Raw genomic sequence first — 15,041 nt, forward strand, 5'->3', positions numbered from 1 at the left:
TAATTTAGCAACTGAGTCACAAATCCAACTGGTCGTTGACAGCAACTCAAAGATAAGATACACACAGTTCTAGAAAAGTAAGTCCCAGAAATAAGTAAAATCAGAGTTCAGAAGTGGTTTTTGTTTTTTATTTCACACACTAAAGAGTGTATCTCATATTCCAGCTCGTGGGTGACAGGACAGCAGGGAGATACCACCTATTAACAGGGACCATTTGCTTTCCATCACAGAGACCTTGTGCTGAACGAACACAAACAATTACCATGATTTTATACTGCAGAGGAACAGCTGCTCAAGTTACAGCAAATGTTCTTTCAATTAAGACAATCTTAATGACAGTCCTTGGAAATGAATATAAGCACTGACAAAAGAAAAAAAAAAAAAAGAGATGATTCACCAAGAAGCTAACATTCTGTCCTAAAGAATAATGGATAAATAATACACACTTCTCCAGTGTGATAGGCATACACTGGAGAAGTGTGTCATGCTACTACTATTAAAAAAAAATCACTTTTTGTTAGGAAAAGGAATCAGTTAATTGCCTATGAAGTTCTGTGCAAGATTGTGTATCCAAGACAATGGCAGCTATGGACATCAACAATGGAACTGGGCTAGGTTCCTTAAAACATGATATTAATTGAAATAGTTTAAAAGATGTTTGTGTGCATTAAACAGCTATTTCTAAGGCTGACCACTGCAAAAAGATCAGCAAAGGCAAAAACCCCATCCACAGCACAGCTGTTTCAGACAATTGGCAGGAGCTGCTGCAACAGGAGGCTCAAGCCATGTTTCATCATGTCATGTTCATGCTTGAGGTATGAGGTAACCCTTGCTAGTCCCTCAGCACTCTTTCTGTTGGCCAGGAAGGACGCAAGGAATGAAATGTGCCTTGATAATAGCACTAGAGATGTTACCAGTTAGATGACTTGGGACTGATGGTGATACAGTGGCTTAGCAGAAAGAGGAGAAATAGGGCCAAGAAGGAAGGGTCCTGACTGGCTTATCCCCTACAGGCCTTGAGCTACTGGATAGCAAATACATGCCCACATCCCAGAAAGACTTCCTCTTCTCCCAGCCACAAACTGAGGCATAAGCTTTCTACCAATTAAAATAAAAAAAAGGTGGGGGAAAAGTTAGGAATTCAAACAGGGAAGTGATTTAAATGACAGCTTTCACTTGGTGTCCTCAGATGAGCTTTCAATGTAGCAGAAGGAGACTCAACTATCTCTGACATACAAACAACTTTCCAGAATTTTCTAGGATGTTCTACAACATGTTTAGCAATTTACTCTTAAATTATACCATCACTAAATGTATAAATACAGAGCCTGATCCAAACCCAAATGAAATTGATGGAAGGACCTCAACTGATGTTACTAGTTTGTATCAACCATTGGCACATGCATCTTGGCTGATTTTTAACAAAGAACATGAAGCATTACCATTTCTTAAAAAAACCCAGTTTTCAGATAAATTTACATGGGAAATGCTGTATCAAGTGCAAGCAAGTGGTACAGTATCTCCTTCCTAAGTCCTCTGCCAGAATCTCTTGAACTCTGTGCATTTTGTAGCAGTTCTCTTTTGAGACACACTCAGCCAAAATTCACACAAATTTTATAGAGATAAACAGGAGAGTAAATACAATGGAATATATTCTCTTGGAAGCAGCACACGATTTAAAGCAAAACCTGTGGAGATCTAGGGCACTTTGTCAGTGCTCATTATAACTGTATTCCAAACATCAAAGTAAAAGGATGATGCCTCATGTGGATGCAAGCTTTGTTGACTTCAGTGCTTCAGTATCCCCATGACCAATTTGAACAATTCAAGTTAGTTCCTGCCAAAATCTAAAGTCCATTAAAGTAGAATGAAACTTCCCTATAATCTAACTCTTGCTACTGGCCATGGTAAGAAAAGTCATGGAAGAAGTAACCCTTAATTTTTCCATGAGAAATGTGACTCCCTTAAGGTAAGACAGTAAATTTTACTGTAATTCACTTAGGGGAATGAAAAAACACAACAGAAGAAAGATGTCTCTGTAGTGCACATTTATAACATCAATATGTTTCATTGCCTGGATTTCCATTCCAGCACGCACTGATCAAATTACTATCTCATGATATAGTTTTGAAAGTAACCAAAAATCTGATCAAATTTGATTTGTTCTACATTCTTCTCATGAGAAAAGCAAGTGGAACTTGCTTTGAAAGCAGAGCATTTGGTTTGGAGAACTAAGAAGTGAAAAAATTACTGAGTAAGCCTCAAGAAATAAAAGAGAAGGATGGAAATTACACAATATTTGAGGTTTGCTATTGATGGATATTTAAAGTGCCCAGATTCATAAGTACTCATCTCTGAAATGCTCCTCCCACATTTCAAGCACTGTATACTATTAAACACTGTTTTTTAAAGAAAATAACCCCCTGAATTAGTTCTTGTTCAAGCACTCTTCTATTTGTGAAGTTAAAGAAGCTGTCAGCAAAACACAGGTCATTATTTCCATCTTATGAGTGAGAAAAGCACAGCAGGAGTTGGGGTAATGACTTGTCCAAACCCCTAAGCAGGTTAATGTTTTCAGGCCATTGTTTTATTCTCTGGGTTCCCCTGCCTTACACTTACCAAGCACAACTTAGAAATTAAACTGAAATAATAAACCTATCAGAATTATATTATTAACACCTCAATTTTTCTGTGCTTTGTAGATGAGGACAGAGAGACAGATGTGTTTACAATGTTCAATCTGTTGAACCTGAAAATAAAAGTGTGGGCTGCTTAACCTAAATACAGTCATCAGCTTATGGAGTTGCCACTGTATTCAGTGTCTGCCATGCAGCACTAGAAAAGATTTTGTAAAGCAAACTTCTGCTGAATGTGCTCATAAATATTAGAATATTCCTTATATGCTACACTGAAAACATTCAATCTGAGCTGCAAGCAACTAGTGTTGCATATCAATTTTTGGAAAATGCTAGTATTTGTATCCAGAGATCCTAGCAGCAATACAAAGTGGCAAGATACTGAAACTGGCAATACAATGCCTTACACAATTATTTTGGGTCGAAGTATCCCATTGTACATAAATTCACATAATGAAGTTCAGTACAAAGCAAGCTAACAATGAACTTGGCAAAGAAAAACAGATCAGCAGCTGCACTGAGAATTCAATGGAGAAAACTATTTTAATGCTCTATGTGTACATAAAATTGTCTTTGAAACTGAAATGCAAATAATATACATTAAAATTAAAATTTCTTAAAATAAAATTCAGGCTTGCCTAAAATATAAACCAATTCCAGAATCAAGGTTTTTGGAGAGCTGTGATTAGCTGATGAGAGGTGTTTTTAGACAGATGATATAGTAGCTGGCACTGTATCATTATTGCCTTGCTTTCTTTTTTTCCCCACACTGGCTGTTATGGTTCATATATACAACTATGACTACACTTCTTATAAAGTCTTTTGGAGTTACATTAAGAAGTCAGCAAATGAAACAAAACTTGTCTTCCTCCATGGGAGGAGGAAAAATGGAGTATATTATGCAAATACGAAGCAATGCAGGCATTACTCAACACAAACAATCCTAAACACTATAATTTAAAACCACAAATGCAGTCATTGATTTTTAATAACTGCATTAAAGGTCTCCATTCTAAGTAATTACATTTTGTAGAAAATATCTTTAAATGATGTTGTGCCTATTTAAAAGGAATTAGGAGAATATTACACAAACAAGGTGAGGAAAATATATTTTGCTGTGACCATTTTTTCAAATACCTTCCCTCCCCCAGTATTTAAACCAGATATCACTAAAACTGCCACAAAGAACACCAATTAAAAGAGGGTTTTGGTTTGCTTGTATTTTAAAAACAAATATTTTGAGATTTTTTTTTTTAGGGTGAATAATTGGCCAAACTCTCTCATCTTTTTTATGCTTCCATAAAAACACATCCATCTACTGCTTGCTCTGAGCCCAGGTGGGAGCCAAGCAAGAAGGTTTTCAGAAGATGGAAATGAGCTTATGAGCTTATGTCACCCAATATTCACATGCTAAAGGAAGAGACTGAGTTTGGACCTGGGGAAACCCCTGTCAGGGTCTGCCTATAGATGCAAACTTTATTCATGGATCAAGCAGCTGTTAGGGGAGATACAGCAGCTGACGATGATGTCCTAACCAGCCTTCATCTCTGTGGTGAAGCCTGCCTTAACACCTGGGCCAGTACAAAAGCTCCTACAAATTGTCTTGTCTCCTCCCTGAAATGACTGTTTTGTCCTGTGAAAAAGCTGCCTTTTAACTGTACCAGCAATCCTTCAGATCATGTGGCAATTTCAGCAGTTCTCAGGTATTGCTGAAGATGGTAACACCTGTGGCTTTGTAGGGCAAAGCCTGACTTGTTCAAGAGACCAACACTGGAGGCAGGCCAAGAGAGGAGGGGGAAGTCCCTCCCAAAACAGGAGCTTCATGGCTGGAAGGGAAAACCTCTTTGGAAGATCAAATGTACACCCCCACAAATTCTCATGTCAGTTTTGAACCCTGCTTGCTCTGCCTCAGCATTTGAAGAAGGCTGAAAGTGTGGACTGAGGTCCGTCACTGGCTCTGTAGCACTGCCAAGCCCAACTTTTGTGCTCTTTGCCACAGGACAAGTGGAAGTGGAGGAGCCTATGAACCTTCTGGCAACATCAAAACCTGTCTTGAATAACACAACCCCTGCTTTACAGCAGGTGTCCAGTGCTGCCTGCAAAATGGCTCTGGAATAAAAACTATTTTATGGACCTTTTCTGGAAAAAAAGAAAAAAAAAAAGCAAAGAAAAGAAAGAGGAAAAAAGAATACTAGATGAAAAAAAAAATCAACCAAAAACATTTTAAAATTATGAATGAGGGAAAAGCCCCACAATGATGTCCGCTTTTGTTTTGCACATCTTCAAGCTCTACAAAACACACAGAGAATAACTACTTGGCAGTCCACTGTCAACACTTGCCCACTGATATGCAGAGTGACTTCCACCTGTACCAGCTACCACTAATCACTTCCAAAAGCTGCCAGCCCACAGCCTGCATTTGACCTCCTAGATTTATACTCCAATACACTCCACATCTCAAACTTTTAATTAAAAGGAGAAGAATAAAAAGAAGTTCATCCAAATCAATTCAAATGTACCGTTTCTCCCAATTACTGTGAATGCAGAGGTCATCATCATGTTACATCATTACACTGAGGAATAATCTAGCATGAAGTCCTATAAATTAGCTTAAATAGCTTGTGTGTTTTCATCCATAACAGCGTATTTCATAAAGATATAGCACTGCTTTTCTGTGTACAAGGAACTAAATTGAACAGGCACATTACATCTATTTTTTAAGAACTTTAATGAAAAAAGCCTGATATGAAGATTGCCCCACCGCCTATCTATGAAATTTAAACAGAAGAAAAAAGAGATCTGATTTTCTGGCTGCACATTAGACTCTGATGCTTTAGACTGCTTTTTCTTTTTTTTTTTTTTTTTTTTTTTTTTTTGAGGAATGCAGCACATTCCTGGCACTTCTATTCAAAACAAGCTTGAGTTTTAAAGAAAATGATTCAGTATTTACAGTAGCATACATAAGAAAAGCACTGACAGAAAAATCTGATCTATAATTACAACTTAGTCTAAGGAATCATCCATTTTAAGATAAATGGTATTTGCATGTAAAGCACAACCCAATCTCTGTATTTGAATCAAGGGATGCTAGTTTAGGACACTATATATCAAACCTCAAACACCCTACCTACTTTTGTGTCCTGACAGTGGATGACCTTTCCAAAAAACCCAGCACAATGGAACTACATGCTATAAAAAATAAGAATTCTTACAGAATCTATGTTGCATGCTGAATTCTTTCCAAAAAAACCAATAAAATAAACTCAGAGAGAGCTCCATCAGTTTTGTTTTGGAACACTGGTGAGTACGTACTTAATGACTTTCCCCTCTTGAAACGTTTCTGCTTCATTCTTATGCATAGACTTGAAGGGTCATTTATGTGTTTGGTTTGTTGCATCAATTCAGAGGATAGAGTTACTGTAAAAATTTACATTACTGCAGGCTTGTAGTGATGAAGCAGGCAAGCATGAGAAAAAAGCTTTTATTGCTTTTATTTTAGATTTGATGGAAATGTGTAGTCATTTAGTATGACAACAGCCATCATGAAATTTGATTTATTTATTGATTAAATTATGTTTTATTTAAGCAGAATTTTTGAAAGCATTGAAATTTCAAGATAAAGCACAAATTTGACCTATCCATCCAGATGGTGTTGCTCCTGAATTGATCATGTATTTCAATTTGCTGTACCCACTTTAGTTTATAGTTGTGACATTTGCAGTGCACCAAGGACACTTACTGAAACTCAAACTTAATTTGAGTAAAACACTACTCTATATATACTACTCTCCCCACCAAACTCTTTTATTAAAAATAGGCAAAAAAAGTTTTCATTTCTCCTAGAATGCATAAATTGCTTGCAACAGAGATGGCCCTTCATTTAAAATGAATTTATAGCATTCTTTACTATATAAATAAATTTTTTTGAATCTTGATGGCTTAGGTTTTACTGTAATTTGCTATTCTGTTGAAGGTCTTGGAATCTTTGGTGCAGATAATAAGGTGAAGGACAGATTTTTAAGAACTAAGCAGTGCTAGCTTTCAACTAAGGGTACAGCTCGCTGGCAGCCCAACTAGACCTCTGAGCTTTTCCCCCACTCCTGCCAACTGCTTTTTTTCTGTCTTTTTGAGGCGCAGGCTGAGTTAATTTTGGGCTGGAAGAGTTCCCTGAACCTGCATGCAGGTGCAAAAAAAGAGGACAGCACTGTGCAGGGACAGATTTAGATGGCTGAAAACACTATGGGTCACCTTGGTTTGAAATGCACCATGTGTTTCTAATAACTAATGCAAGTTTCAAACCCCTAAATTCCCAGACATGTCACTGTTTCTTATATGCAATACTACTCTCGTTCATCTGATTTTTCTTGATTTATTTCTCACTTCGGTTATTCCAAAGGACTCAAAAGCAGAAAAACACTTAGTCCCCAAATCAAATTTAAATGTGTATTCAGGGTTCCTGTTATTGGGTTTTTCAAGTTTTTAATCTTTTTATTGAATTATTCAAAGCACTGAAGATATTTCAGGTTCAATAGACTTTCTAAACTTTTTTTTGTCTCAGTTAAACTGCTATATTACTAAAGATACCAAACCAGGTTATAAGATATTGAAGACTGCAAATATTTGCCCGCAATATCAATTATAAAGAATAGGAATTAAAGTCATTGTCAATACCTGTGGTTAAAGGCAGATGAGTGACAGTAGTAAGACAGGTGAGAGTGAACCAGGTTGATGCTAATGTTGCTCCAGATAAAAGCAGCAGCAGTATGAACTTCAGCATGCCCCTGATAAAATCTGCAAATCTAAAATAAAAACACACATCAGAGCAGTACAAAAGCCGATTTTCATATTATTTAAATCTGATGCTTGACAATTAATTCAGTATATCCTTATTAAACATTTTGAAGACTGTAATTTAAAAGTAATTTCTCATTTTCAGAAATAGAAAAAAGGTATTTTTATAGAATGGTGATATTTCTAGCTGTCAAGCTGAAGAGCCATGGATTTTTTAGCTGTCACGAAGTAACAAACAAACCAGAACAATTCTCAAGCAATTCTCAAGGCATCACATGAAAACACTGGAAGAGAGTTTTTTTTCCTTCTGCATTTGTTGGACACAATATCTCACTACTACTTCCATCACTGTTTTGTCAGCATTTGCCAGTCTCCCTTGGCAGACACAGAGCTCCATTAGCATATGAGGAGGCTGCCACGTTTCATTCAAGACATAGCTAAGTGTCAAGATTCATTCCTGTGGGAAATGGAAAAACTCCAAAAAAGTCCAAAGAATCCATAGTTGAAGATGACAAGGAACAGCTTCTGAACCCTTGGATGCATTGGTGATGAAGCTCATGGTGCCTTAGGCAAGGAAGGAACTCCTTACACAGGGGATCACTCTGCCAGTGCCTGTTTTGGGTTGAAAAGTTCCAGAAACCACAAGCTCGGTGTTGCGCCTCTTCTACACAGACCCTGCTGACAGACTGGGGGAGGACAGCCCCACAAGTCCTTGGGCAGTCTGGCTGTTATATAGAGGGAATTATGATATTTATACCACCTGATGGTACAATTGCTTTTTTCATCTTTTTTTTTTTCCTTTTTCCTTCAAGGAACAGAATGAGCAGCTCTTGTGTGGCATAATTATCAACTGCTCTTTTCACAGGAGATGTCAACCTAACTACTGGGAAAGATATATTAGAAAAAGCAATGTCATTTGTTCATGAGTAATTTTCTATAATCTCCTGCTTAGAAGATGTGCTTTTGGGATGGACAGGTTAGGTATGTATTTCTAAAGCATATCTTCTGCCCCCTTGACAGGCTCTACCTTGATTAGGCTAATGGCAGCATAGTCCACCTAGGTTGGTCCATGATGAAATTTGTCTCTCTACCAGCTAACTTCCTTCTTTACCCTGACAAAGATCATTCTATAAGCAGATACCTTATGGATTACTTGATAAAACTGGAAATGCTGCCAGAATTTTGAGAACTTCCAAATATAGCATATGAGATGTAGGAGTAATGCACTCAAACACTCTCTGCTCCCACAAACCAACTTCTTTCCTTGTATTTTGATTCTCCCCATGCCTGAATTCCACACTGAATTTAGCAGTGAGCAATTCAATAAGCAGTAGTGGGAGATCAATGCTGCATATAATCTGAGAAGTTTATGACTGCAGTGTTCAAGTGGCTTATGCATTCATCTCCAATAGCCAGAGGTCAGCTGCTACTGGTGGACTTTTTTTCTGACAATCCAATCGAGGAGCCAGGATCGCCTCACTGGTTTGCCAGTGAATTTCTTTAATTATTCTTTGGGATCACTAGGGTCAAAATCAGCAATTTTAAAAGCTTTGCAGAAGCATCTCGAAGTGTAAACTTCCAGCTTATTCCACAGAGACTCCCGCTTTGCCTGCTGGCAGACAACATCACTGTCCTTACAGGCAAGGGCAGTGACGTGGATCCTGTCTAATGAAACAACGGGAGCAATATCAGCCTTTTGGGAGGGACATTCACAGACTACAGGCCTGGGGGTGATCTCTAAAGGATCCTTGGTCTCAGTCCCACCACCTAGGATATGTGGGGATGGGAGGCTGATATGCATCTAATCCACTCATGACAGCTAAGTGGAGAAAATACCTACCTTTTGCAAGCAGCTGCCACTCTTCCTGACACAAGGATCCCATTTTTGGGTAGCAGTGTGCTCCAAAGCTCTCTCAGATATCACAGAACTCCAAAAGGGTCAAATGTACCCCAAAGTAAAGGTTTATTTAGCTATTGGATTCAGCCAGCAATAGAAATTATTGAAAAAAGATGACTAATAACCTAGTCTGAACTTGGTAATTGAAGGACTTCTGTTTCTTGTCTGGTTACAGGAGAATAAAGAAGACTGTAAATCTAGTATACTCTTCATAATACTTGCTTTAATCAAAAAATATGAGAAATTACTTTTATCCTCAGATCCTGTACCTGATTTCAAACCTTTGCTCTGTATAAATCCTTCTACATCATCTGGCACGTAAGGGGTTGCCTGCAACTGCTAAAGAAGTAGGCACAACAGGGGAGAAGGTGTACACTTTGCCAGACACACACCTCTGAGCCTACTGCTGGTAACAGTCTTCAGCCTCCCAGCAGATCCAGCCCAAGGTTGTATCCCACAGTTAAAATCACAAACCTGCACTGCTGACAACACTGTCTGTTGCTAAGGAAATTATCACCATGCCATAAAGTTTCAGCATTTTGACTACACTGCAGGTTAGAAGCAGGAACTGAAACTGAGCTGCAGAGGACAAAACCTCAGAAATATCTATGATCCTTGGCAAATGTGGGGGGAAAAAAAATTTAAAATCTGAGAAAAGGGAATAGATTTATGTTTCCATGTAATTATAGGAATGCTGCTCTTTGACACTGCTTTTCTTCAAACTAGTAGAATTTGAAAGCTGCCAGCAAAGGGTACAGCATCTACCAGCTGCCCAAAATAGGCCAGGCTTTTCAATGATAAAAATGCATCAAACACATTAGCTAAACATGTAAGTTCATGGCTATCAGGACAGCAGTGGGTGGAGAGTAGAAGGATTTATGTATAACGCTGAGAGGAACTTGCAGCATTTTGAAAATTAGATAGATAAACAAATTTCCAAACTGGGCATTACTTTAAATACAGATGATTTAACACCTACTGTGATGTACAGGACCTAATGGTCCAGGGCAAGGTTCAGGTTGTTAAAAATTCTAAATTATAGAATCTGCATTGACAAAAATGGAAGGAACAAATTCCTAAGATGCACCAATTTTGCTTTAACAAATTAGCAGAAGAAAAAAAAAAAGGAAAAAAAAATCCACCCCAAAACTAACAGCTTCTTGAGAGGTGGTTAAGGGAGAGAGCTGCTTGCTTGGCAAATCACAGTTCTGACTGAAATATATCAACTTGTCAGCTTTGACAAGAATCATTACTTAATTTTCCTAATTACAACTTTCAGCAGATTACAGTCAGACTCATCATTGATTCAACCCTACACAGATAAATGCTGAATAGGCCTAGGAAGGAGAGTCATCCATCAGAAGTGACAAATCACCTCCTCCCTTCCTTTCTGTATGCAAACCCTCCCATCTGAACTGTGCATCGCCCAAGTTAGAAAGACATATTTGGAGACAGACTGTTGGTATTTCTTAAATTTACTAAATGCTACAAAATACAGGTATTTAACAAGGTTTGAAATCAATTTTGAAGCAGTTAAACGGACTGCCTGCATTTCCTGAAACTAAACCCAGGCAGTATATTAAATAAATTAATCTACCATAAAGTCTGAGATTTGCATGTTGACATAGAGTTTGCAGATTCTCTCCTAGTAAAGTTAAGTGAGCTTCAAAGCTCTACCATTGAAATGCTGCAAATATACTAGAGATTAACTCATGATGAAAAATGGCAGTCTACCTGCTTCAACATGCAACCTATGGCATCTGTGTCACTTGCAGCAGTTGCTTTTAAACATCTATTCTCTTACAGAGAAAACATTGTATCTGAGCCTGGCTAATCAAAAGCAACTCTTTTTAGAGGAAATCAAGGCATGAACTTTGTTTGGCTAGATAAAGTTCTTTGGCCTGCATCAGGAGTGGATGGGAGAAAAGCCCTTGTTTCTTTTCCCTAGGTCAGGAGTTTTTCCCTCTCCCTGTTGCAGTTGCTAGGCAGCCTGCAAAATGTCAGGATGTGAAACCTCACATTTCTTTATACACTGTGTACTCTGATGAAGCAAAGCTAGTGAAAACAAGAGAGTTTCAAAAAGAAAAAAAAGAGAGTCCTAAAAAGATCATTCTCTCCATCCACAACACCATGATGATGCAACAACTGCAGATATCTGCACATGGAGTCTAAAGAGTGGACACGGAGAAGCCAGGACAACACTCAGGTATCCCAGGTATCCCAAAGCAAGGGGAACATGTCATTGGTTTTAATCACATAATAAACTCACTGCTCAGGTACCTCCTAAAAGACTTTTTTTCCCTCCCACCATCCCTTTTCCTAAAGGGGACCTCAATGAATGAGAAACAGCAGCCTTTTGGAAGGGCAATCCTTTTCTTGCTGTTCCACTCCCCATGTCATCAGCTTTCATGATGGCCAGAGATAGCTGTGGCTGGGTTTACAAAAAGTATGCAGACACCCATACTGTAGCCCATAGGATACAGGAGAAAATAGTTAGGCTATTCAGGAATCTAGTAACATGCACAAAATGGGCCTAGACTAATTTCTCTGTGGAGGAACATAATGTTATTGTGGGTAGGTTGCCTGTGCTACATTCCCTACATCCCTTTGGGAAACAATATGCCCAAAAGTGTTAATGGAAGGAAACAGCAAATAATTTCTTCAATGCTTTCCAAATGTGCTACAATGAGGCTCTCCCCCCTCATACCAGGCAGCTGAATTCACCAGAGCCGTCTTTAAAAGCAGCATACAGGAAGCCATTGTCAGGAACAAGAATCTGACTTCCAAATTCAGGTATATGCATGTGGAGTTCTCAATCCCCAGCAAGCACTAACATGGTATGAATTATTGCTTTACTAGAAACACATTATAACCCCAAAAGGAATTTTTCATTTCAAGTTTCTGAAAGATGAGAGAAAACAAGTTCTGTTCTTAAGAGGATAACCTAAATGACAATCACAGTTGAAGAAATGGAGAAGGACCTGTAATTATTCCTACCTTGCCATTGCTATGCCAACAACACAACCTCCAACTATAGACCAAAATCCAATCCAGCCTGCATCCACCTGACAGGGAAAAAAACCAAAACAAAACATAGAGAAATGTGTTAAAGCTCAGAAAATAAGATGATGTTACTTTCAAAACAAGTGTTGTGCAGGAGCTCCAAACTGCTAACAACAGCTCTCTACAATAATCTGGAGTGCAAGGCTTTTTGTGGGAAAGGAAATAAATTCACCACAAGAAAGTAAGACTAAGTACTCTATGCCCTAAATGCGACCTCTCTTTATGGAATCTGAGTAACGTCCTCTGTTTTTTTTTAATACTCTATCAAAAGCTTAGAAATCATCTTCTCCCCACTTCATCTTTTCTACCATAAATACATTATTTTCTTTCATTAGAGATGCAGCAGCCAACAATACTCCCATTTTTTTACCTACTTCTTCCTTTTTGTTAAAAGGCATGTACAGTTCTGAAAACACTCATCACTGATGGAGAGTCAGCAGGGAGAGTTTTGACAGTTTGGGATGCCAAAGCTACAGTTCACTTTGTTTAAAATTTCAGGGAGTAAAGTGGTCCATATGTATTAACAGCATGTTAAACACAAAAACCTGATAAAACTGCATGCTAGTGCAAAATAAAAACATGCCACTTACAAAACAGCTGCTGATTATCAGTCAGGAGATTCTTACCTGGCTTACATGAATGGGTGTTAATATCAAATCCAGAACACCAGACCAGCCAGAGAAAACACCCAGTGGTATCGCATAGGCCAAAGCAATCATCAAGAATCGGAAATTGCTGTGAAGATAAAATGTTGCCATCAGCCTCAGCTTATATTTAAAATTGCACCAAGATTAGCCAGGAGAGTAAATCACACCCTAGATATTCTGCCCACCAAGAAAAATAGCAAAGGTCTGAAGCAGGAGTGAGCCAGGGGAAACAAGAAAGGTATCCAGCCATGCCACTGAATTCCTAGTGGCTGATATGTTACCACCTTAGCACTGATAATAGAAATCACCAGTCTCTCCACATAGTTCAAAGATTTCTGTAACATGCTGGGCTCATATGTTTCTCATTTCTGCAAGCAATTCTTCCACGCATTGGCATGGGCAACCTACTTAGCCTAAGTGTATGTTAAGAATAATAAGCACTAATTTAAAAGATTAAAAGCTTATTTCAAAAATAAAATCAGAGATTCATCCCTCTTGAACTGCACTTAAAAAATCAAAAAAAAAAAAACCCAAGCCTGTTTTAATTCACTTTATTTTGGTGAAAGGCAAGGAAAACTCTGGAAATGAGGCAGATACAGTTGCAAGAGTGGAAACTTTTGACAATTTGAACTGGCAAAAACCAGAGACAGATATAATATTCTACTCTAAATAGTCAACATATTTGCTTTCCCCCCTAATTATTCAGCCTTTAATATTCAGTGAAGGTGAAACAGTCAAAGCTGTATCATCACCTTCAATGTATAGAGCTTAACAGGAATTTAACCAAAGATTTTCCCCACTCACCGTAACTGAAAACAAATGTGAAATCTTTGCTAAGAGACATCCAAGTTTTCCTCAAAAATGTCTCAAATGGGAAAGAAAATATTCTTTGGAATCTGAAACAGCGATATTTTAAACTGAAGAGATTTTATGGTGATTCCAAGGTCGGTTATCCCGTGGGATGTCTGTGTAACCCGAAACATGGCTCCCTCTGGTCTCAAACAATTTATATAAAATTGATCCTGATCAGTACCAGTTCCTTGGCAAGCAGTGGCAATTTGATAGCACACAGTTACAAAAGCCAAGAGGGAGAGAGAGATTCAATTACTCTCCTAAACATTTGTAAGTTTGCAGTTTACGCTGCTTTACTCCCTTACATGCTCCACACACAACACAGCAGCAGCCAGTGCTTTTTGCACTGTTCTTTTCCACACATCCTCTTCTTGAATAACACATTTCCATCACATGAACATATCCTCCGCTTTCAATATCATTCGTGTCAGATTTATCTTTTAATGCAAAGAAAAACAACACTCAAACTTTCAGCTCTTCTACACATTAGTTATATTTCTCTGAATGCTACTCTCATCCTGACAACTTTTCTCCTTTTTTAAGAATGCCATACTCTTATCCTAGTCTATCTTGTATCACCTTGGCATTTGATGTTATTTAATACTATCCATGTGAAAGCCATTTCAACATATGTCAAATAAAATAAAAGGGAATTTTGCATGGACCTTATAGAACCATATTGTAGACTGCTAGGAGGAAATAAGTCTGAATGCAGTGCTCTGAAATAACACTTGCTGAATATTCAAAATCTTTGGCTATCTGTACCTCAACTTCATTAATGAGCTACTTTTGAGGGAGAACTTTGTCCTTTACTTGAGCAGTGTTTTCTGTGCGGTATTTGTTTTGTGTCACTCAAGCAACAAGACAGACTGTGATGTGGGATAGCTGCTCTGTGCCACATCCAACCCCTAGTACCAATCCTACAGTAACAGCTCTGCATGGTGACAATCTCCAGGGACAGAGCCTTCTCCCCTGCCTGGTCTCCACAACAAGGAAGGTGACCAGGAGAAAGGGAGCCTGGCAGTGACAGAGATACTGATCACCAGGTGCCAGTCTGCCCCCTTGCCCAGCAATACCTCGTGCTGGCTAAAGCCATTCCAAACACACATCTTCAGTAGCAGCTCCACTTTTCATGGCTCCAGTCACTTGTGCGCA

The 15,041-nt window shown here is 38.4% G+C and overlaps 1 protein-coding gene across 1 annotated transcript in view; it reads right to left on the reverse strand.

The window, feature by feature from the left end:
* SLC49A4 (solute carrier family 49 member 4) overlaps window positions 1-15,041 on the reverse strand; it is a 70,659-nt gene that overhangs the window by 13,949 nt on the left and 41,669 nt on the right. Inside the window, exons 5-7 of the mRNA XM_009087837.4 lie at window positions 13,014-13,122; window positions 12,322-12,389; window positions 7,308-7,435 (exon numbers count right to left, since the gene is read on the reverse strand). Coding sequence (XP_009086085.2) covers window positions 7,308-7,435; window positions 12,322-12,389; window positions 13,014-13,122 — 305 coding nt within the window. The remainder of the gene's footprint in view (window positions 1-7,307; window positions 7,436-12,321; window positions 12,390-13,013; window positions 13,123-15,041) is intronic.

The sequence above is a fragment of the Serinus canaria genome, chromosome 7 (genome assembly GCF_022539315.1).
Source record: "Serinus canaria isolate serCan28SL12 chromosome 7, serCan2020, whole genome shotgun sequence".
In the NCBI taxonomy this organism is placed as follows: Eukaryota; Metazoa; Chordata; class Aves; order Passeriformes; family Fringillidae; genus Serinus; species Serinus canaria.